This window comes from Parus major, chromosome 18, assembly GCF_001522545.3.
Source record: "Parus major isolate Abel chromosome 18, Parus_major1.1, whole genome shotgun sequence".
In the NCBI taxonomy this organism is placed as follows: Eukaryota; Metazoa; Chordata; class Aves; order Passeriformes; family Paridae; genus Parus; species Parus major.
Window position 1 is genome coordinate 227191 of NC_031786.1, and position 20943 is coordinate 248133.

A 20943-nucleotide genomic window follows, 5' to 3' on the forward strand; every position below is an offset into this window, starting at 1 on the left:
AAAAAACCTTCCACGTGCTATTTTAAGATTATACTATTTTCACCTTTGCTGATCCCAGATAGATTATATTCCCCATTAAAGACAATCTTCCTGCTCCCCTCTGGAGGGCTGGTGAGGAGCGTGAGTTGTCCTATTTCGTATCTAAATGAATTATTCAAAGCGTAGCATTTTCTCTGTTTTACATCGGTTTTTAACTCCGAGGTCTGCGATAAGGCCATTTCCAGGGAAATCCCCCTCTCGCAGATGACCGGCACTCTGGTGACAACACGGCTTTTTCCCCAGGATTTTTCTTTCAATTTCTGGAAACGTCCGGGCCCTGGGGGAGAGCGGCGGGCGGTAAACCTCGCGAGCTGCGGAGAGCACCAGGGCACAGCCTCTGCGGCGCGGAGACTCCGACCCCCGGGAAAGCAGAGTGGGAGCTGCAGGGGGGCCGGAACCCCCGCCTCCGGCCTGCAGCGTCTGCGGCACGCCCGGGGCCTCCACGTCCCCTTCTGTTCCCGGCAGCAGCATCCTCCGGCCGGGGGCAACCCGCCGCCGGCCCCGGTCTCCCGCGGAAGCCAGCAGACCAGACGCCGACGCCTGGCACCGAAGGACCGCTTCCCGCCCCGCTCTGGGAGCCGGGGCACCGCGGGCCGTCCCCGGGCGGCCGTGCGGGGTCCCGCAAAACAGCGATCGTCGGTCGCGGGGCTGAGCTCCGCCGGTGAAGCGGCGGTGGCACGTCCCGGGGCGGGGCGGGCAGTGCCGCCGACGCGGAGCCGGGGAGGAGCTGCCGTCGGGGCTGTGGGGGGAGAGGGGCGGATCGGGGGGCGCGGCGCGGGCCTGGGGCGCCGCCACGGGGGCTGCCACGTGCGGGGTCTCGGGCTCGGGCGGCCCGACCGCCCCCCCGGCCCCGGCGAGAGGCCGCCCCGGGCCCCCGCCGCCCTGCGGGCGAGGCTGTCGGGCGCCGCCGCCACCACCGCGGCCCCGGCGCCGGCAGGGGCGGCGATGGCGTCGCCGTCGAGCGCGGGGCGCGCCCCGACGGAGCGGCCCCGCCGTGCCGGTGCGGTGCGCCGCGGCGCAGACCCCCCGCTCCCTCCGCCTCGCTCCGAGGGGGCGGAGGGCAGGGCAGGGCGGGGGCTGGCCGGCTGCTGCCCCACGCGGCGCCCGGGCTGGCGGCGCCCCCGGCGCGCTCCCCGCGCACTCCGTGCCCCTCTGTCATGCTCGCCGCCTGGGAGCGGGCGGCGGGCTCCTGTGCCGGCAGCCGCGCCGCTGAGCCCGCGCCGCCGGCGCTACCCTCTTCGCCCGCCGCCGACCCCCGTCCCCGCGGGTGGCGCGGCGGGGCGCGGCGGAGCGCGGGCGGCGCTGCCCGCCGCCGGGGACTGGCGGCTGCCGCGGCGAGCGGCGGGTGGCGGCGGGCGGCGATGGGTACGGCAGCGGTGCACCTCCTGCTGCTGCTGGGGCTGCTGCACGCCGGGCCCGGCGGCGAGGGCAGGAAGGGCTGGCGGCGGCGAGGCCCGGTGGTCCGCGAGCGAGGCGAGGCGGCGGCGGCGGCAGCCGAGAGTTTCCCGCTGGACTTCACCGCCGTGGAGGGCAACATGGACAGCTTCATGGCGCAGGTCAAGAGCCTGGCGCAGTCGCTGTACCCCTGCTCGGCCCAGGCGCTGCCGCACGACCTGCGCCTGCACCTCCTGCACAACGCCTCGGTCACCTGCAACGACGGCAGCCCTGCCGGGTGAGTCCCCGCGCCGGCCCCTCCAGGCGCCCCGGGGCTGCCCCGCGCGGCCGCCGCCGCTCCCCGCGGCTCCGGCCCCGAGGGCTGCGGCGCCACCGCGCGGCGGCGCGCGGCACGGGCGGCGACAGGTGCAGCGAGCGCCTCCCGGGCGGCGGCCCCGGCCCGAGTGGCACCAGAGCGTTGCGGCCGGCCCGGCTCCCGCTGAGGCGCTGCCCCTTGTCTGTGCCCGCAGCTACTACCTGAAGGAGTCCAAAGGCAGTCGGCGGTGGCTGCTGTTCCTGGAAGGTGAGCGCCGGCGCCCCCGACTTCCGCAACGGCGGCCAGGAGCGGGGCGGCGACCCGAGGCTGCCCTCGGTGCCCCGGCCCCTGAGGGCCGCCGTCCCTCTGCCCGCCAGCCCCCGGCCCTTCGGGGCGGCTGACCCCTGTCCCCTCGCCAGGAGGGTGGTACTGCTTCAACAGGGAGAACTGCGACACCCGCTATGACACCATGCGACGGCTGATGAGCTCCCGGGAGTGGCCCGCGACCCGCGTGGGTGAGTCGCCCCCTCCACCCCGTGGGGCAGCCCCGAGGGCCTGGGACCGGGCTGAGGCGGCGCCCGCCGTCACCACCCTGCGAGGTGCCTGCTCGCTGCCCCGTGATGATCCCGTGCCGGCGGGTGGGTGCGCAGGTATCGCCGGTAATGAGCGCTCCTCTCTTCGCTCTGTTCTCATGCCACAGCCTCCTGGGTACCCAAACCTCCGTCACTCGCACAGATCGTCTGACTGAGTATATTGGAATTTACCTGCTAGGATTTGTCTTATGGGGAGGTACTTAAATAGGCATCACGGGTCTTTTATGTACTACAAGAAGCTTCTAGACAGGCTTCATCTGTGGCATGAATCAAATTCTGAATGTCAAATCTGCCTAAGGGCAAATTTAGAAATGTTCCTTCCACTTCCCTTGCCAATGTTTTTCATCATGGATGTTTGTTTCTGTGTGGTCAGAGGTCTTGCATGAGGCTCCTACGATTCCTCTGAAATCACAGACTGTCATCTGTGTTTCTTGTTTCTTTGTGCCCATCTGCAGGAACTGGGATCCTGTCCTCTCAGCCAGAAGAAAATCCCCACTGGTGGAATGCAAACATGGTGTAAGGAGGGACAACAGAGGGAAATAGCTTTATACTTAAACAGCATCTCCTGCCTTTCAGGCTAGCAAAAGTGCTGCAGAGACAGGTTAAGACTAATACTTGGAGAAGGAACTTGTGTATTTCCTCATTTGCTGCAGTTCAGCTTTCTAACATGTAGGACTGACAAGGTCAAGAAACTCAAGTTCAATCTCCTTGGAGCTGTGGGGTGATCTAATGAAGAAAAACTGGGGATAGCATAGAGAGCCTTCTCAAAGAGCTGCAGTGGTGAATCCATCACGAGTGTTGGGCTGATAGTGTGTTACACATCTGACAATTTGAGAAGAATGTGGAGCAGCTTTCTTAGTTCAAAGAAGAGAAATGAGAGAGATATATAGATGTCTCTATATGTGTCAGTATATATGTGTGTATATATATATATGTATATATATATGTAAGTACAGAAGGGATGTTAATTTGTCCTCTGCAAAACAGAGACATGGGAAGTTAATTCCTGCAAAAACCTCCAGTGGTTGCAGTCAGCATTTACACTGCACTGACTAGAGTCTTCTCATTTTTCGTGTGAAAAACTGAAGCACAGAGAGTTGCCCTGTGACAGGCCATCCACTGTTTTGGCAGAATAGCTGAGAGCAAAGTCATGCTCCATCGTTCTGTCCACTGAGCTTAGTGATTCAATTAGATTGATAAAAGACATGTGATTTATTGATTTAATTCAGTAAAACTATCAGTGTTCAGGAGAAAATTCAAGACAATTACAGTTGCCACTTGGTGTGCAGTAAGGTAAGTTGTCAAACTGGACAGAAACTCTTCCCTTTTCCCCTTATCAGGATTTAATTTTCTTCCAGTTAGGTGACCCCATCCTCACCCTGTTGTGCGTGTCAGAGGCACAGCAGGACTCACAGAGCTCTCTCTTACAGATTCATCCCATATTGCTCAAGTGATGTTTGGAGCGGTGCCTCTTCCAAGTCTGAGAAAAGTGAGTGTTGCTGATGGGCCATTGCTGCCCCAGAGATCACACATTAAAGGATGTGGCCAGACTTCTGTGAAACCACGTGGATGAGAAACAGGCTTTTTCTTGCTGAAGGGCAGGAAAGAATATCAAGCTACTTCCAGATAAAACATCCTGATCTCTTTAGCTCAGGCTGTTTTGACATAGTTCAGAGCCACTGCTTGAAGAGATGTTACACTGATGCAGTATGCAAGGATTAGAGGACCAAAATTCCTTTCAGATGAATCTCCAGGTTCCAGCATGTAGCAAATTATTGCTGCAGCTGAAGGACCATGGACTGTTGCATGTAACTTTAGCATGTCTGACCTGAGAGGCAGGACTGTAAATTTAGTGTCAGACTTATCCAGAGGCTATCTGGCCTTAGGCTGGAGCCATTGTGAGTCAAGCTAAAGCTGTCTGCAGGTTTCTTTGGGAAACAGCATAGTTCATCTTAATACATTGCCATCTGCTGTCATTCCGGTGATGTCACAGTAAGGGACCTTTTAATTCCATCCCAGCTCCTTGGGGCTGTTCCTATGGAGCAGTTACACATCAGCAACCACAGATGCTGGTGGTGCCAAGGAAGAAGCAGTGTCTTTGTGCATGTAACATCTTGTGAAGCATTGCTTCTCTGAATTGGCTTGATGAATTGGAGAAAAGGGGAAGTAGTAGATTGGAACTGAGATTCCAGATGGTAGGAAGGTGTATGTTTGTTCCTCCAGCACCTTCCTTCTTGTTTTCCTTTTCCAAATTTACTCATTTCTAAGCACTATCATAGGAAGGTACTTGTGTAATTCAGTGTTCAGTTTACTCGACTCACTTTCAGGGCAGCACATTTTGTATGAGGCAGGGAAGAATCTCTTGTTAGGTATATTTTGTATAGGTGAATAAAATGAGTTTGAGTTTAGAACTTTGGAAAGTTCTTAAGCATTTTTGGAAAGGAAGTAAAAGTCTGAGCCTGGACAGGAAAAAATTTTGTTGACACTGAACTGTCTTCTAGATGAATATGCCTTCATGGGAGCACTGATCATACAGGAGGTTATAAAGGAGCTGGTGGGAAGAGGTCTGAGCACTGCCAAAGTATTGCTGCTAGCAGGGAGCAGGTAGGTATCCACAAGATTCTGTTTCAAGAAGACAGAAGATTTCTAAAGTCGAAAGCTGTTAAGGGAGGAAATCTCAGGAGCTCCTGAAACATTTTTTCTAAGAGTACAGTAACACTAACACAGCAAAACCTGTATCTCTGGTCAGTTTTCTGGTGTAAGTGGTACAACAGGGGATGGTACAATATTACTTCATCACCTTCTGGTCCAGATCCATTTAAGAAAAAAACAAAATAACAAAGCTTTGTGTTCTTGTCTTCACCAAGTATTCTGATTCCTGTTGGCCCACATCATAAGACACACACCTCCTGTGCATTGATTCAGGACACTGAAATAAAAACCAAAGTTGCCTCACACAGGTGCTCTGGATCATTCTGTGTTGCACACAGCTCTGGTACACTCAGTGTATTACACAGGAGTATAATGGAGAAATTGCTAAGAGTGAATTTGTCTCACTTCAGATTATTTTAGTTTTTGAGCAGCCAACCCCCTTGGAAATGATACAGAGCATGTATATCTCCCAGGAAAGAGAGTAACAACAGGGCTTTGTTGAGCTACCAGGTTATTACTCAGCATTGGCTTTATTTCTGAGTGTTGCGAAGCAAGGAAATAATGTGGTGTCTACCAAATTCGTGTTGAATGGCTGGATAGCTCTGCTGTGAGTGGATGAAGGTGTTTATAATGTGTCACTGCTGAGGAAAGTCTGCTGGCAAGATGCTACATCTGTGGGCGCCTCATGACTGCAGTGCTGATGTTGCTGTTGCAGTGCTGGAGGGACAGGAGTGCTCCTGAACGTGGATCGAGTGGCAGAGCAGCTGGAGGAGATGGGTTATCAAGGGATTCAGGTTCGAGGTTTGGCAGACTCTGGATGGTTCCTGGATAACAAACAGTATCGCAGAACTGACTGTATTGATACCATAACATGTGCTCCAACAGAGGCCATCAGAAGAGGAATAAGGTACAGTCAGATACCCTAAGGTACAGAACTGTAAGAAGTTAGAGTGTGGAAAAAATGTCCTCCTTTGCTGTGCTCCTTCATTTTGATACTTAAGGAGTATTTATTGTCCACATCGGTGTTTTTTCAATGATTTTATTGGAAAAGACAACAAAGTCTAAATGTGTGAAAGAATGTGTGCAGTTATAAATGCTCTAAAATATGTTGATGGGACAATGCTGCTGAGAGAGCTGTTTTGTCAGTTGAAATTCTAATCAGAGCAAGAACTAGGATATGGAGAGGATACATTGTTAGAATTGCCCCATGCCTCCCTTTCTGTTACTGCCTTGTCTTGTAGATACTGGAATGGCATTGTTCCTGAGCGCTGTAAGCTGCAGTTTAAAGAGGGAGAGGAATGGAATTGCTTTTTTGGATACAAGATTTACCCCACTCTTCGATGTAAGTACCAAAGGAGAGAGATCAAATGGATTTAGGGTTTCCTCTGTATCTCTAACTAACTTGGAGCAATCCCTTTCCCAATTTTTTTGTGTTTCTAGGCCCAGTCTTTGTTGTGCAGTGGCTCTTCGATGAGGCCCAGCTTACTGTAGACAATGTGCACCTAACTGGCCAGCCTGTTCAGGAAGGGCAGTGGCTCTACATCCAGAATTTGGGTAGAGAGCTGAGAAATACCTTGAAGGATGTGACGTAAGTGTTTCATTGAGGAAAATCTGGCACATTTGTTTCTAAGGGACATTCTTATTTGGTGTGCTTGTGTTCTCAGACCTCTGCTGAAAAAGGAGTGTTGTAAATTTTGTAACTATTAGTTCATCTACATCAAGAATCTTGCCTTTTTCATTTTTGTGTAAAATTCCACCCTCTCCCTAGTCTGGAAGGTTTGATTCAGCAGGACTTACTTTGTCCTTCAAGACATTATCCACGTTTCTTTTTTTCCTTTAGTGCGAGCTTTGCTCCTGCTTGTTTGTCCCATGAGATCATCACACGCAAGTAAGTGCTTGTGCAGATCCTGTGACAGATGAATGGGGACACGGCTTGGGAATGAATGTGTCCTGGCAGCCTGGCCCCTCTGTTGTGATCTGTACTGTTTGTCTTTTCAGTCACTGGACTGACATCCAGGTGAAGGGAACATCATTACCCCGTGCCCTCCACTGTTGGGATCGGAGCCTCCACGAGAGCAACAAAAATGGGAAGGCTCCTCTGAAAGGCTGCCCCATTCACCTGATTGACAGCTGTCCATGGCCTCACTGCAACCCCTCGTGCCCCACAATCAGGGACCAATTCACAGGGCAAGAGATGAATGTGATCCAGTTCCTCATGCATATGGGTTTTGATGTTCAAAAGATGGCACAGCAGCAGGGCCTGGAGCCCAGTAAACTCCTGGGGATGCTCAGCAGTAGTAACTAGGCAGGGCTCATCAGAGGGGCAGAGATTAGATCAGGAGGAGAGAGACTCTCAGCCCTTCTCCCAAACTTTCTAATCTTCTTCCTTAATGTTCCTGCAGGCAGATGCATCCTCATACCCATGGCACACTCACACCTGTGCACTCACTTGCTCCCACACTCTTGCACGCTTACGGTGTGTCAAGAACAAAAGAAAAAAAAAGCAAAAAAAAAAAAGCAAAAAACCCCAAAAACCAACAAAAAAAAAAAAACAACAACAAAAAAAAACAACTAAGCAGCAATTTCTTGCTTACACTGTTTGGCTGGAACTTGTTCCCTCCCTCCAGACTCCAGGGCTAAGTTTCAGCTGGTCACATCCTCTTCCTGTGTTACACAAGGCAGTCAGATACAGGGAGTAGCAAAGCCATAAATAGCAGCGATGAGAACCTTCCCCAGATCTGGGACATCTTCCCTTGCCATGAATTTTACATCATAGACTTGTTACAAGTGGTGAAAAAAGCAAGCACTGGATTTCTTCTGTCCAACTAGAAGTGAAGGAATGATTATATTACTTCCTGGAGGTTAGCATCTCATGCTGAGTCACAGTATACAGACCCAGGACACATGCTAGGGATGGACATTCTTGTACTCAATTTATTCATATTATTTTATAAAATGACTTTTTAATTACTTTTTTAAACTAAGCAAGAAATATAAAGGATATTGTAACATATTTTTTTTTAAATAACGAAGAAACCTCTTGCTACTTTGGCAACGTGGACATATTTATTTTAATATGTAAAATGCTATTTATAAGGGCTGACCAGAGAACCATACCTATGTCTTTGTAAAGTTGTATATGCTGCTCATTTGGATGGGTTATCCTGATGGTCACTTGTGCCTGGGAGAGGGCTAAGGGTGGTGTTGACATTTTGTATTAATTAGATTTCTGTGTTCCCCTTGCAGTGTGCCTTGTCATTGTTTCTCTGATGAAGAGGTTGTAATGTAAGGTTTAAGTACAGAGACTTTCACAGCCTTTTCAGCTTGCCTGTGATTCCCCAGGTAGTCCAAGGTGGAGGGAGATCTGGCTTTGCTGCAAAGGCCTCTCTTCCAGTGAGGGAAATGTTTGAGCAGAGCATCAGAAGTATTTGGGGCAGAAAAAGCAGAGAACGCAAGACAAGCACCAACATATTTCTCTTCTAATCATTTGGGAACACACCCACCACAGCATAGAGAATCCCCTTTGATGGCAGTGGGAGGAGAACAAGGGGGGGATGGAGAATGCATGACTGAGGCTGGAGAGGAGTTGGTTCCTTGGGTGGGAGCATGTGGGCGGCTGGAGCAGAGCTTTGCCCTGCGGCACAGTGCGGGGGCGTGGGGACACCTGCACCAGGTGTGTGTGCCTGCACTTGGGAACAAGTTACACTGCATGGCTGCCACAGACAATTTCCACAAGATTCTAGAATTACCTGTACTTTCAAGAAAGACCTTGCCAGGTTAGAACAGTGGTGCTACTTGTGAGATCCCTTGTTTTGGGTAAGTAAACCCAAAAAATGAACCAAACTGTAGCCCTTTGGATCCCTTTCTTGGACTTCAGGGAAAGTCTGACAGGACCACACACAGACCACCACAATCAGCTGTCCTGCTGTGCATGATGGGATTAACACAGATTGAAGATGAAGAAAAAACAAAGAGAAAGTGGTTGGTGCTCCCAGTGAACTGAAAAATGGGAAAACATCAGTGGAGTTTGCCTATGATCAGTTTGGAGATTACTGATATCCTTTATGTTTTAATGACTTGGGTATAAAAGTAGAATTGTCCTGATTACATTTTTCATCTGTTTTATGCTGTGCAGAAGCCAGTGAAAAAAGGGCAAGACTGGAAGAATTCAGTGCCATATGTTTGTATTCTGTGCTCCTTTGACTAGATACAGTTCTTTATTTGAGGAAAAAGCGGCTGTGGTCTGTCTGGTGCACTGGTCCACTGGTGTGGTTTCGGGGACTTTTGCCCTCTGCCAGCAGTGACTGATGCTGAGGGCTCTCCAGATGGGCACCACTTCTCACTGGAGAGCAGAGGCTGAGCAGCAGGACCAGCTCTGCCTTGAGCCCCAGTGTCACCGACAGGCGATGTGTCCTAAGTGGGCCATGACACCCTAAAGTGTCCCTGCGTTTTCTGCTGCTGCCCAGGCAGGTGGGAAGGGATGCACCAGAAAGTGCCACAGTGAAGAAAGTGCCAGTGACCCATTGCCAGTGAGGCCTGGAAAACTGCTAGAGGTGAAGGATAAACAGAGAATCAGGTAGAGCAGGACTTCAGGGTGAGAACCTGTTCAATAGGAGTTCCTCGGCTCTCCTGCTACATTTCCTGGTTATTGTGATGTTAATTGTGCAGCTTCCACCCCAAATAAATGCAGGCTTTTGTACTTGTAGCACCAGAGGCCTTTCAAAGGAAAATGGAAGGGACTTGAGAGGAATGAAAGAGACACTGAGGTTACAAGATGGTGACAAAGCTGAAGGTAGGCACATTTTATCATTACAGACAAAAATTTGTATGGTTCGCATGTGAGCCATTCCAACAGTTAAGTTGTTCTGCTTCTATACTGGGATGAGTACTGCAGGTGAGGAGTCAGCAACGCTGCCGTGGGGTAAGGAAGGGATTTTTCTGCTATGTTGTGGTAAAAACATTCACCCATTCCCATTCTGAAATTACATCAGAAATTTTGTTCGGGGCTTTTAGAGATGTAATTAAGAGACTTCTGGGTACGGATGAAGTCTGGGTGGCACTGTATTCCAGGAATGGCTCACTGTGAAAGCTTTGATCTCACAGGAGGGAGAGTTTAACAGTATTTATTGAAATCTGTGCTCCAAAACAGAGCTAAGAATACCAAAGCAATTAAAAAAAAAAAATCTATTCAGCTATTTCATTCAGAGATACAAGAAAAGCTGATTTCCACATAAAGTAAAAGAGAGACAGGGAATGTTTAAGGGAATGTTGAAGACAGGTCCTGTCAACCATCACAATAACAAGCTGTCACACAAAGCACAACAGGTAAACGTATCACTGCTCCAGATCCACTGCAGCAAAGTGAGTCAGCTTTTATTCAGCCTCTGGCCTAAATCCTTTCTTTTGTAGGGTTTGTGCTGCCTTTGGGCTTGTGCCCTGACTCAGGGGCTCTTGGGCCTGCAGGACTGAGCTCCTGTTCCTGCAGCAGGGCTGGATCACAGCCCACTGCCTCAGCCAGACACCTCCCCTCAGCACGGGGGGTTGTGTGGGGAGCAGCAGCATTCCAGTCACCCCAGAGTTTCTAGAAGAACAGCAGAAGGATAATCAAGAGCCTTTGATGGAGCTTGCAGCTTCAGTGTTAAATAACACCCGCTCCCAACAGCTGAGTGGGGGCAGGACTCATTCCAGAACTATTAATAAAGCCCCTATTTATACTCCAGGTTCCTGTGAACGGTGCAGCAGAAAGCTACAGCTGCAGAGCTAAAATGGAATAAATGTCAGCCTCCAGGGAGAAGTACCGTCCTGTGGGAAAGGAAACAGCCGAAGGACAGCACAGGGGCAGGTTTCAGATCTGAGGAAGCAGAGAGCGAACAGCAGCACCCTGAGCTCACAGCCAGTGGGCAGAGCCAGGCAGTCACCTCCCTGCAGCCGCAGGTCTGTGCAGAGCTGCCAGAGATGCAGCGTCAGAGGCAGCTCCCTCTGATGCCAGCAGAGACCAGCGGGATCTGAGCTGCCACTCCACTGACTTGGGACCAGGTGTCACTCAGGGGAAAGGTGCAAGAGCCAGAAAAGACGTCTGAGGAGGCCTTGAGTGCATTGTCTGCTGGACCGGAAAGATAATGGAGAGCACGGGAGGGCCGTATCTGAACACAGCTGCGGTGACTTCCCCTGTAGGAATAGCTCGATTGCTGCAGATGACCTTCGGATGTACCACATTCAGCCTGGTTGCCCACCAAGGGGGCTTCAGTGCCGCGTATGGCACCTTCTGCATGTTTGTCTGGACCTTCTGCTTTGCCATCACCGTGTTCATCATTGCCTGTGAGTTCACACACCTGCACAGCTGCCTGAGCCTCTCCTGGGGAAACTTCACCGCTGCTTTTGCCATGCTTGCCACACTCATGTCCATCACGGCTGCAGTGATCTACCCACTCTACTTTGTCCAGGTGGGCTGTTACCCCATCGGCTGTGAGGTGAGGGATTTCCGTATCGCAGCCAGTGTCTTCGCGGGCCTTCTGTTTGTCGCCTACGCCACTGAGGTGTTCTTGACCAGGGCAAAACCGGGACAAGTCACCAGCTACATGGCCACTATCTCTGGACTCTTGAAAATCGTTCAGGCCTTTGTGGCCTGCATCATCTTTGGGGCACTAGTGAACGACAGCCAATATGGTAAATACGTGGCGACGCAGTGGTGTGTGGCTGTCTACAGCTTTTGCTTTGTGGTGACAGTGGTGGTAGTGGCTTTCAGCGTCACAGGTAAGACTGCCTTGCTGTGGTTCCCTTTTGAGCGTTCTGTGGTCATCTACACCTTTGGGGCCGTGCTGCTCTACGCGAGTGCTGCGGTCATCTGGCCAGTGTTCTGCTTTGACAGCAAGTACGGCTCCCCACAACGCCCTGGCCTCTGTGCCAAGGGAAAGTGCCCCTGGGACAGCCAGCTGGTGATTGCCATCTTCACCTATGTCAACCTGCTGCTCTATGTCTTGGACCTGGCGTACTCCCAGCGCATCCGCTTTGTCTCACACCTCTGAATTGTGGGTTGGCCTCTGTGGAGACATCTCAGTGCTGTGAAGCACTGCAGGTGCAGAGGGATGGGGCGAGGGGCAGAGAGGTGCTGGGCAGGCACACACACAACACCATCAGCCAAACTTTGAGGTGAGGACTGACTACACTAACACGTTAATGACCTGGAGCAGGTGGGCTGCAGCTGGTGCAAAGCACAGCCCAACTCCCCCATGGCTCTGCCTCGCCTGCCTGGTGCCAGTGCAAAGGAATTACACAGCTCCACGTGCATCTGCAGGCAGCAGGAATGCTTGTAGCCTCAGCAGCGGGGCTGCAGGCGGCCAGGTTACTGAGCCAAATATTAGGAAAGACACCAAGGATTTTGAAACTGCTAACCAGTAACCAAGTGACAGCTCAAGAAGTGGAAAAGTTAAAAGCTGCATGAAGGAACACCAGGAGATGAAAATCAATCCCTCGGAGTTTGGGTTAGTTTGGACTGTGTTGTGAGACGTGGAATGCCTGAAAGTGTGAGCAGTTCCAGTCTGGGTGTTTCTGAGAAGAACATCATAGCCATCACAGTATTTTGAAGGTTGCCAGTCTTTTCCCTTCCTCTCCTTTGCTGTCTAGCACAGAAAAGGAATATCCTCAAGTACACACCTTGGAGGAGGCCTATTTAATTTAATATTCCTATTTAGCAAACACTGATTAACTACAGAAATGAAACTTAGTGAAGTCAGGGCTCTACTGCTGAAAACCAGGTTGCAGAGCAGAGCCAACCTGCAAAGTGACTGTGTGTGACCTACCATCCTCACCTGAGTAGCACAGAAAATACCTTGGCACATGCTCCATCTTGATTCATGGGCCACCACTTCTTTACACTGAAGTCAGGGGGTTTTCTTCTGTAGGCTGGAAGAAAAATTCTGGGGGCACAGGATAGGGGAGGCAGAGACCAATTGATCTCTCAGTGCTGCACGAGAGACCAAACTGGGCGGGGAGGGGACATGGCCAGGATGGGACGTGACAGAACTTGCACATGGTACCCCGGAGCAGCTCAAGTGCAGGATTCCTGAGCACTCTGCATCACCAACTAGCCAAATTTCTCACACCCATCCCTGACAAAACACCCACTTTAAAGTTCCACACTTCTCAGCTCAGATTTCAGGCCCCATAGGAATCTTCATTTGTTCCAGGGAGAAGCCAGAGTGTCCAAGTGATTGTGCAGTACATGCAGACTTGAGCGCTTTGATTAAAATCTCCAGTAGCTGCCTGTTAAGCAAGATTTATGGTTTAACCAAAACAAAATAAAGCTGAATGGCAGATGTATGCTTACATCTCCTGAGATCTGTGTGCTGTCACTTTCCTCTCCACACTTTCATTCCAGCAGACATTTCTGCAAGAAAACAGAGCTCACTTTATTTTGATGTACAAAGCCTGAACACAGACCCAAAAAAGAACAGACACAACACAGCAAGACCTCTGAGTGTATTCTTTGCAGCAGAATGGCTCAGGAATAAGGAAGAAAACTTACTTTACATCAGTGCTTTGTATGGGGTTTGAAGAGCAAAGGGAAAACTTGTTGAGACAGATTATGTGGAATAATTCTGAGCAAGGACCAGCCCTTAGCAGTGGGGAGCATTAGCCAGGAAATGGGACAAGAATAGGGATCCAGCACAAAGGAACAGCCTTCCAAGGGGGTTTTCTCTTCTACAAGTCCCAGTGAAGTGCAGGAAATTTGGAAGATGTGGTCCAAGAGGAGGCTGGTAGGGCAAGACCCAAGGCTATCTGCTATAGATATAAACCATGAGCTTTATTTCTTGCCACCCAAACAAATTTTGGGTTGTACAACTACAGAATGCTGACTTGGAAAAGGAAATCCACTTGTGCTGGAGGAGTCAATTTACAAGAGCCACTCGGAAATTACATGCAAAGGGACCCTGAGCATTTATGCTAACCTTATGCTAACCCTAACCCCATCAATATGGACAAATTAAGATGTGTCACACTTGAAAATTACTCAATTTTTGTTATTACAGATCACTAGAAACCAAACAGGTGTCTGTGAAGGACCATGGCTTTTGTTATAAAATTCAATCCAGCGAGCCCAGGAGGGGCTGGAGAGAAGCCCCATCCTGAAGGCTCTGGGGGTGCTGGGGAAGGGGGTCAGCAGAGGCAAGAGCCCATGGTGCTTGTCCCCAGGGATGACACTTCCAGTGGCTCAGACAGTGGCTGCTGTTGGAAAACTCCTTGGCTGATAGCATGTGGCTGAGCAGGCACTGCTGGCTGCTTGCTGGGAAGATTTTGCACCAAGTAGGAGCAAGAGCAGAAACATGGTAAAATCTGGCAATGCCATGAGTTGAGGCAACTTACACTGAGCGAAGGTCAAAGGGCCAGAGAGAAACTGGTACTTGGGAAACAATGAGGGCAAAATTGAGTGCCTTCACAATAAGGGGAAAGAGAATTTAACATGAAAATCATGATCCCACTGACTGGAGGAGTGGAAACACAAATCATTGCCAAGAACAGTGCGTTCAGATTTAGCTTTCTCATGTGCCAGCCAAAGACTGAACAAAAAATGTGAACATGGTCAAAATGGCAAAAAAAAAAAAGATTGTGTGGACAACAATTCTCTCTTTTAGGAGGAAAAAAAGCCCAAAAACAACAAACAAACCAAAAAAACCAACCAAAAATCAAAACCTCATGCTTCAGTGGTTAAAACACTCCCCAACCATTGGAAACTATGAGATTGCCCAATCCAGGACAGAGAACATCTGATATCTTCTCAGCAGGATTTACCAACCAGCTCCGTCATGATTAAGTTCACCAAACCCCTGTCATTTCTAGAGTGTATCTATACCCTTAATTAATAGATGATGATCAAGTAGCTCACCATGGACCAGGTTTCTCCAGTCACCAACCATTCCCAACCTGTTCTGGTATACTAATGTTAGCATGTATTTGTGTTGAGTAATTGTGGACTTGTGGCTGCAGCCAATTTAGACAGCATCCAGAGGATTCCAGCATAGATAGATTCAAATTAGAATTGTTAGTGGGTTTGGTTTGGCTTTTTCCTCTCTTTATTCGGAAGCCCAGGTTTCAGTATCCCCAGAAGATCAGCATTTAGGAACATTTATCAACAGAAAAAGCACTGAGATTTATTTCTTCAATAAAGAAGCAAGAAAAAAAAAAAATAAACCAGTGAGGTAAGATGATACTCAGGAAAAGAATCACTGTCTGCTGCCTGGATTTTAGGGTAACTCTGCACGCCGGCCCGGTCTCTGCACAGCCCGGGGCCGCAAGGCTCTGCTGGAGCCGCGGCGGGAGGCGGCACTGCGTCCGGGCCCGGATGGGAACGGTTCCCGTGCGGGCAAATCCCTCGGGAAACCTTCGGGCAATTCGCAGAGCACGCGGTGCCGCAGGGCCGGCCGGGGAGGAGGGAGCGGAGCCCGGAGCGTCCCGGGCCGGCCGAGGTGAAAGCGTGGCGGGAGCGGCGGAACCCGAGCACAGCATCAGGGGAGGGGACGCGGAGTCGCGTCTGGCGCCCGCTGCGCTCTGGCCCCGTGGAATCCTGCTCTCCACGGGGCCGGTGCCCGGGAACGGCCGGGCCCGTGGCGGGCGGGGCGGCCCCGGCCCGTGGCGGCGGCGCTGCCCGCGGGCTCAGGCGGGAGCACGGCGCCCCCTGGCGGCTCAGGTGGGCGCGGCCGGCGGCCCCGCGGCCGGCGAATGATGCAACACCGGGCGCGGGTTGCCCCAATCGCTGGAGAGCGCCGGGCACTGGCCCCGCCCCCGGGCGCTGAGTGGCGGAGCCCCGGCGCTGCCCCGCCCCGCCGCCCGCCGATTGGCTGCGCGCTCGCGCCCCGCCGCGCGGCCTCCTCTTCGTGCGCGCGCGGCCACGTGGACGGCGGCGGGGCCGGGAGCGGCGGGACCGGGCGGCACCGGCCATGAGCGTGGGGTTCATCGGCGCGGGGCAGCTCGCCTTCGCCCTGGCCCGCGGCTTCACGGCGGCGGGTGCGCGCGGGACAGCTCGCCTTTCTCCTGGGCGGGGGCTTCCTGGGAGCGGGTGCGCGCGGGGCGGGTGGTGCCGGTCCGTCGGGCTGACGCGCGGTGTCGTTCGCAGGGGTCCTGGCCGCGCACAAGATCACGGCGAGCTCCCCGGACACTGACCTGCCCACCGTGAGCGGGCTGCGGGTGAGTGCGCTCGGGTAGCGGGGACCGAGTGGCGGCGCTCGCCCCCCGGGCCGTCCCGAGCCTGAGCGGTCCCATTTCTCCCCAAACCGGTGCAGAAAATGGGAGTGAACTTCACGGTGAGCAACAAGGACACGGTGAAGAGCAGCGATGTCCTCTTCCTGGCCGTGAAACCACCCATCATCCCCTTCATCCTGGAGGAGGTGGGCCCCGACATCGAGGCCCGGCACATCGTGGTTTCCTGCGCGGCCGGCGTCACCATCAGCTCCATCGAGAAGGTGAGAGGGGAGCGAGCCCTGCAAGGCCGGCCACGGGCTGCTTCCACTCCTCTGAGCCCGAGGAGCCGATGCAAGGGACAGACTGCTACTCAGGACTAAAGTCACACAGCAGCAAACTTGTTTTCAGTCACCTTTGCCTGTCTTCATCAGCAAATGCTAATAGGGGTTTTATCCAGCTCTTCCCGGACATGAGGTGCTGTCCGATCATGTTTCTTTTAACAGCAGTGAGTCATCTCCCCTGAATTTCTGCAGATTTTATGCTAAGTGTCTGCAGGAGCTGTTCTGGAGATCTGTGGGTCGATGTGGGATTGACGCCTTTAGGATTTCATTTCCAGCCTGTCTTTGCCCAGCTCCTGCTTTACTGGTACTGATGAAAGCTTCACATTCACCGATGGGCTGCTGTGGCTCAAAGCAGGGCATTTGAGATACACAGGTCTCTCTTTTCCTTCTTCTTGTGTTGTTCTTACCCCTGGGGGATCTTTTCCTACACAGCCCATGGATAAAAAACATGCACTAAACTTATTTTTCTTCCTTTCTTTTTTCATACTTTCTATCTTCAATGATTTTCTGCCCTAAGAAACTCTCTACCTTCTGCCCCACACCAAAAGTGATCAGGTGCATGACCAACACCCCTGTGATAGTCCGGGAAGGTGCTACAGTCTATGCCACTGGAACTCATGCAGATGTGGAAGATGGGAAGCTTTTGGAACAGCTGATGGCCAGTGTGGGCTTCTGCACCGAGGTGGAAGAGGACCTCATCGATGCTGTAACAGGGCTCAGTGGCAGTGGCCCTGCGTATGTATGTGCTGTTTCCTCAGCTAGTGGCGGTCTTGGGGAGAGCAGTTGGCTTTGCCTGCCATAAAGTCTGTGCAACTTCAGCTTTTGTTTTTGTTTTTTTTTCCCCATCACTCACATTTGCAATGGGACATGTATCCAGGTGTCCAGTTTGGGACAGCTGGAAAATTTATTTACCAGTGAGATGAGTCTGAAGTCCATAGCCAGTGTGCAGTGTCCATGCATTGATGTTTCAAAACTTGGGCCTGTAGTTTGCATGATGCAGAAGCTGAATTTCTCCCATTCCCCCTACTCCTGATCTGGAACTAGTGTGAGGGAAGCCTGGTGTGGCATCCATGAAGGAAAGGGGGAGGCTTTTGTCAAGACTAAGTGATAGGAGTCACAGAATAGTCCTGAAGCCCTGGATTCTCTGAGACTTCCCAGTCCTGGAGCAGAGTCTTTCAGTCACCTTGTTGCTCTCTCTGGTCTCAGGCATTCACTGCCCTGGATGCTCTTGCGGATGGAGGAGTAAAGATGGGCCTTCCCCGCAGGCTGGCAGTCCGACTTGGAGCACAGGCTTTGCTGGTCAGTATTACCTCCTGTATAACAAATCTGAGTCTGTGCCTGCTCAGAGAAATCTACACATCACACTTTTAGATGATCTTGGTCCTCTCACAGAATCTACTTTAAAGAATGTGTTTGGTTTGAATGCACACAAAAGTTCCTGGTGAGGCGCTGTAGGAAGTGTCCGCAGCAATCTGCTGGCGCTGGTGGTGGTGTGGGAGCTGGGTCCTGGGAAACTCTGCTCTTTTGCAGGCTTCATCAGCTCTGAAAAGTGTTTTGGTAGCAAGCAGGAGCATAAGTTTGCCAGTTGGGAGTGTTGGTGCTGCTCTTTGCAGGGGAGGAGTGTGTGACAGGGAGCTTCCTCAGTCAGAGGTGTTTTCCTTGCTACAGGGTGCTGCCAAAATGCTGTTAGAATCTGAGCAGCATCCTGGTCAGCTGAAGGACAATGTCTGCTCACCTGGGGGAGCCACTATCCATGCCCTGCACTTCCTGGAGAGTGGTGGCTTTCGCTCACTCCTCATCAATGCTGTGGAGGCTTCCTGTATCCGGACAAGGTGGGTACCTAGGAAGTCCTAAAGAGCTTGCAAGACTTGCCCCCCACCCTCCCCATCTTCTCTTTTCTATGTCTTCCTCTCCCACTGCCCCATTGCAGGGAGCTGCAGCATTTGGCAGACCAAGAGAAAATTTCCCCAGCAGCCATAAAGAAAACTTTGCTGGACAAGGTGAAGTTGGAGTCTCCTTCTCTGTCTGTGGCATCTGCTAGCAAAGTCAGCCTGTTCACCAACAGGAGCAAGAAGAATTGACCAGACTGCTGTATTCTGGTAGTGCTGAATGTCAATGTCTTGGTTGCAGCTAGGACAGGGTTAATTCTTGCAGTAGCCAGGAATGGCCTGGCCAGGACCCTGCTTAATCTATACATGATGCATGTGGGCAAAGGGGAAGGTTTGTGGCAGGGGAGAGGGGCTGAAGAGGGATGGGGAGAAGGGGTCCCTTGTTGGTTGCATGAAGCGAGCGGTGGGAATAACATCATGTTACATGTGGTGAACAAATGCGTGTGAATCCTTTGCCTCTCTTCTACACTCTTTTTAATATTGTTGCTGTTATTATTGTTTTCTTATCTCATTACTGTGTCCAGTAAATTGTTACAGCAAACCATGATCTTTACCTTTTGTGCCTCCAGTTCTCCTCTCCAGCCTACCACAGGGGGGGAGAGGGACAGGAGGGAAGTGAGTGAGCAGCATGTGGTTTTGAGTATTTGAGTGGGAACGCTAATACAGAGAATACCATTCCTAAGCCACAGCTGTTGGTGTTCTCTGTGTTATTTCTCCTTTGTCCAAGGAAAAACGCTCACTCTGCATGTTGGTGTCCCCTGTACCAGGCTTGTGGCTCGCAGCAGCTGTGGGACAGTGCTGTAGCAGAGGGTCTTTAACCTGTAGTGGGGTTGGTGTGAACTGTCCCTGGCACTGTTGCTTTCTTGGGCAGGGGTGATACTCTCATCAGAGCTTTGTCAAGGAAATCGTTTGTCCAGAAGCCTTGGGTACTTCCAGGACTGAAGCAGTTTTTGTGGTGTCCCATGCAGGATTTTTTTTAACAGGATTTTTTAAAGATGTTTCAGAACTTTTGGTTTCAAAGTTTTAATCCTCTCTGGCCTCATCTTGCATGAGCTTATGTCCTGTCACTGCCATTATTAGCTGGAGCAGATGCTGCCACAGAAACACCATGCTGCCCGGTCTCCCACCACTTAGAGAGATGTGAGCATTGAACCATGCTCCTTTTCTCTCCAGTGCCCGTCCCTTCTCTCTGCTCAGTCTGGTTCAGGGAACTGTGACCTCTCACTGCCCCTTCTTTACTGCTGGCCTTGCCTGGGGGGTTTGGCAGGTGAAGAGGCAGTGAGTTTTTACATTTCCTGCTGTCTCTGAGGAGCTGGTGATGGTAAAGTATTTCTAGTGTTAGGCTTTTGGCTGCCAGCAAGGTATGACCCTGTAGGAGTGACAGACAGTTACTTGTCTTCCCTCTTTACATAAAAAATTGCATCTCTGATGAGAGCTGTGACTAATCCCAACTGTTTTCACTGGGGTTAGGCTCTTGCCACTGGCAGTGGCCACTAGGTGAAGAGTCCTTGGGTGTTACATGTTCCTCCCTTTCCTGCTCAGGATCTGTAATACCTGTGCAGACAGCCCAAGCTAGAAGTCAGACTTTGAAGTACTGGCTGATGCAAAAATGCAAGGGAGTGTTGTGGAAAAAGATCCCACGTGGCTGAAGGAGTGGAATGCAGAATGAATGGATGCCTGAGTTTGAGCCCCTCTGCAGGGAGACAGAGCCATAGATGAGCTAGATGGTTAGAGACCTGTAACTCAGCTGGCCGCCGTGGCAGATGAAAACCCATCCTGTCAGGGGCCGCAAGGGCCGTGCAAGGCTTGTGGTCACATCCCCTGTGCACAGAGCAGAGAGCAGCGGTGCTGCAGCTCCGTCCGAGCCCAGCCAAGCCCCTTCTGCTCTCCTGCGGAGCTCGGTTTCTCCTTAACCCCCGTCTGCCCACTTTCATTGTTGCACCTTCCTCGCCTTTCTCTGGTGTGTTCATCTTGTCCTCCCTGCTTTGCCAGCAGCATGGCACTAACAGTAGGCAGGAGTGTGTGTGCCATGGACCCGGGGTTGTAGCAAAAGGGAAAACACCTGGAGCGAGCGCGGCGTGCTCTGGGAATGCAGCGTTTCGGAGCAGAGCGGCGTTCCCGGCCCTAGCCGCAGCCAGGGCTCGCACACGGCCCCGCGCCGAGGGACCGGGCAGGGTCAGCGCTGGCGGAGCCGGCGGCTCGGAGGGACCGAAGGCGCAGCCCCAAGGGAGCGTGGAGCCGCCGGTGCTAGAGGAGCCGCCGGTGTGGGCGGAGGGACCGCGCGCTCTGGAACACGCGATGTGCACCGGGGAGACCAGCAGGAGGCCGGTGGCTGCTGCCAGAGATGGCGGGAGCTGATCCGCGGCCGATCCAGTACTTGTGTGGAGCGGCAGCGCTCGCCCCGGGCCGGGAGGGGCGGCCCCGGGCGCTCCCCGCGCTGGCCCCGGGGGAGCGCGCGGCCCCCTTAAGGCCCCGGGCGGTTGCGCCGGGCGCTTCATGAATGGAGCCACGTGACCCAAATATCACGTGACGAGTCCGTGAGCGGCGGCGGCGGCGGCGGCTTC

The 20943-nt window shown here is 52.2% G+C and overlaps 3 protein-coding genes across 3 annotated transcripts; all 3 read left to right on the forward strand.

Moving 5' to 3' along the window:
- The first annotated feature begins 1394 nt into the window (after positions 1-1394).
- NOTUM (notum, palmitoleoyl-protein carboxylesterase) lies at positions 1395-8217 on the forward strand. Its single transcript, XM_015645405.2, has 11 exons — positions 1395-1711; positions 1944-1996; positions 2149-2244; positions 2778-2838; positions 3753-3811; positions 4824-4926; positions 5690-5881; positions 6216-6316; positions 6415-6562; positions 6815-6862; positions 6973-8217. The coding sequence occupies exons 1-11, from the start codon at positions 1401-1403 to the stop codon at positions 7277-7279; spliced, it is 1479 nt and encodes a 492-aa protein (XP_015500891.1). The 5' UTR covers positions 1395-1400; the 3' UTR covers positions 7280-8217.
- A 164-nt stretch (positions 8218-8381) lies between these two features.
- MYADML2 (myeloid associated differentiation marker like 2) lies at positions 8382-13309 on the forward strand. The gene is made up of 2 exons (XM_015645406.2): positions 8382-9766; positions 10695-13309. The coding sequence occupies exon 2, from the start codon at positions 11094-11096 to the stop codon at positions 11997-11999; it is 906 nt and encodes a 301-aa protein (XP_015500892.1). The 5' UTR covers positions 8382-9766; positions 10695-11093; the 3' UTR covers positions 12000-13309.
- A 2545-nt stretch (positions 13310-15854) lies between these two features.
- On the forward strand, positions 15855-18932 carry PYCR1 (pyrroline-5-carboxylate reductase 1). Its single transcript, XM_015645407.2, has 7 exons — positions 15855-15975; positions 16085-16155; positions 16251-16430; positions 17008-17229; positions 17697-17789; positions 18159-18322; positions 18421-18932. The coding sequence occupies exons 1-7, from the start codon at positions 15909-15911 to the stop codon at positions 18569-18571; spliced, it is 948 nt and encodes a 315-aa protein (XP_015500893.1). The 5' UTR covers positions 15855-15908; the 3' UTR covers positions 18572-18932.
- Positions 18933-20943: the final 2011 nt, after the last annotated feature.

Bases quoted from the DNA above. Each gene is read 5' to 3' on its own strand.
- MYADML2 (XM_015645406.2), top strand. From the start codon at position 11,094: ATGGAGAGCACGGGAGGGCCGTATCTGAACACAGCTGCGGTGACTTCC.
- NOTUM (XM_015645405.2), top strand. From the start codon at position 1,401: ATGGGTACGGCAGCGGTGCACCTCCTGCTGCTGCTGGGGCTGCTGCAC. The intron at 1,712-1,943 runs GTGAGTCCCCGC...CTGTGCCCGCAG, and splicing joins AACGACGGCAGCCCTGCCGG to CTACTACCTGAAGGAGTCCA. The intron at 4,927-5,689 runs GTAGGTATCCAC...TTGCTGTTGCAG, and splicing joins TTGCTGCTAGCAGGGAGCAG to TGCTGGAGGGACAGGAGTGC.
- PYCR1 (XM_015645407.2), top strand. From the start codon at position 15,909: ATGAGCGTGGGGTTCATCGGCGCGGGGCAGCTCGCCTTCGCCCTGGCC. The intron at 16,156-16,250 runs GTGAGTGCGCTC...AAACCGGTGCAG, and splicing joins CCACCGTGAGCGGGCTGCGG to AAAATGGGAGTGAACTTCAC. The intron at 16,431-17,007 runs GTGAGAGGGGAG...TTCTGCCCTAAG, and splicing joins CCATCAGCTCCATCGAGAAG to AAACTCTCTACCTTCTGCCC.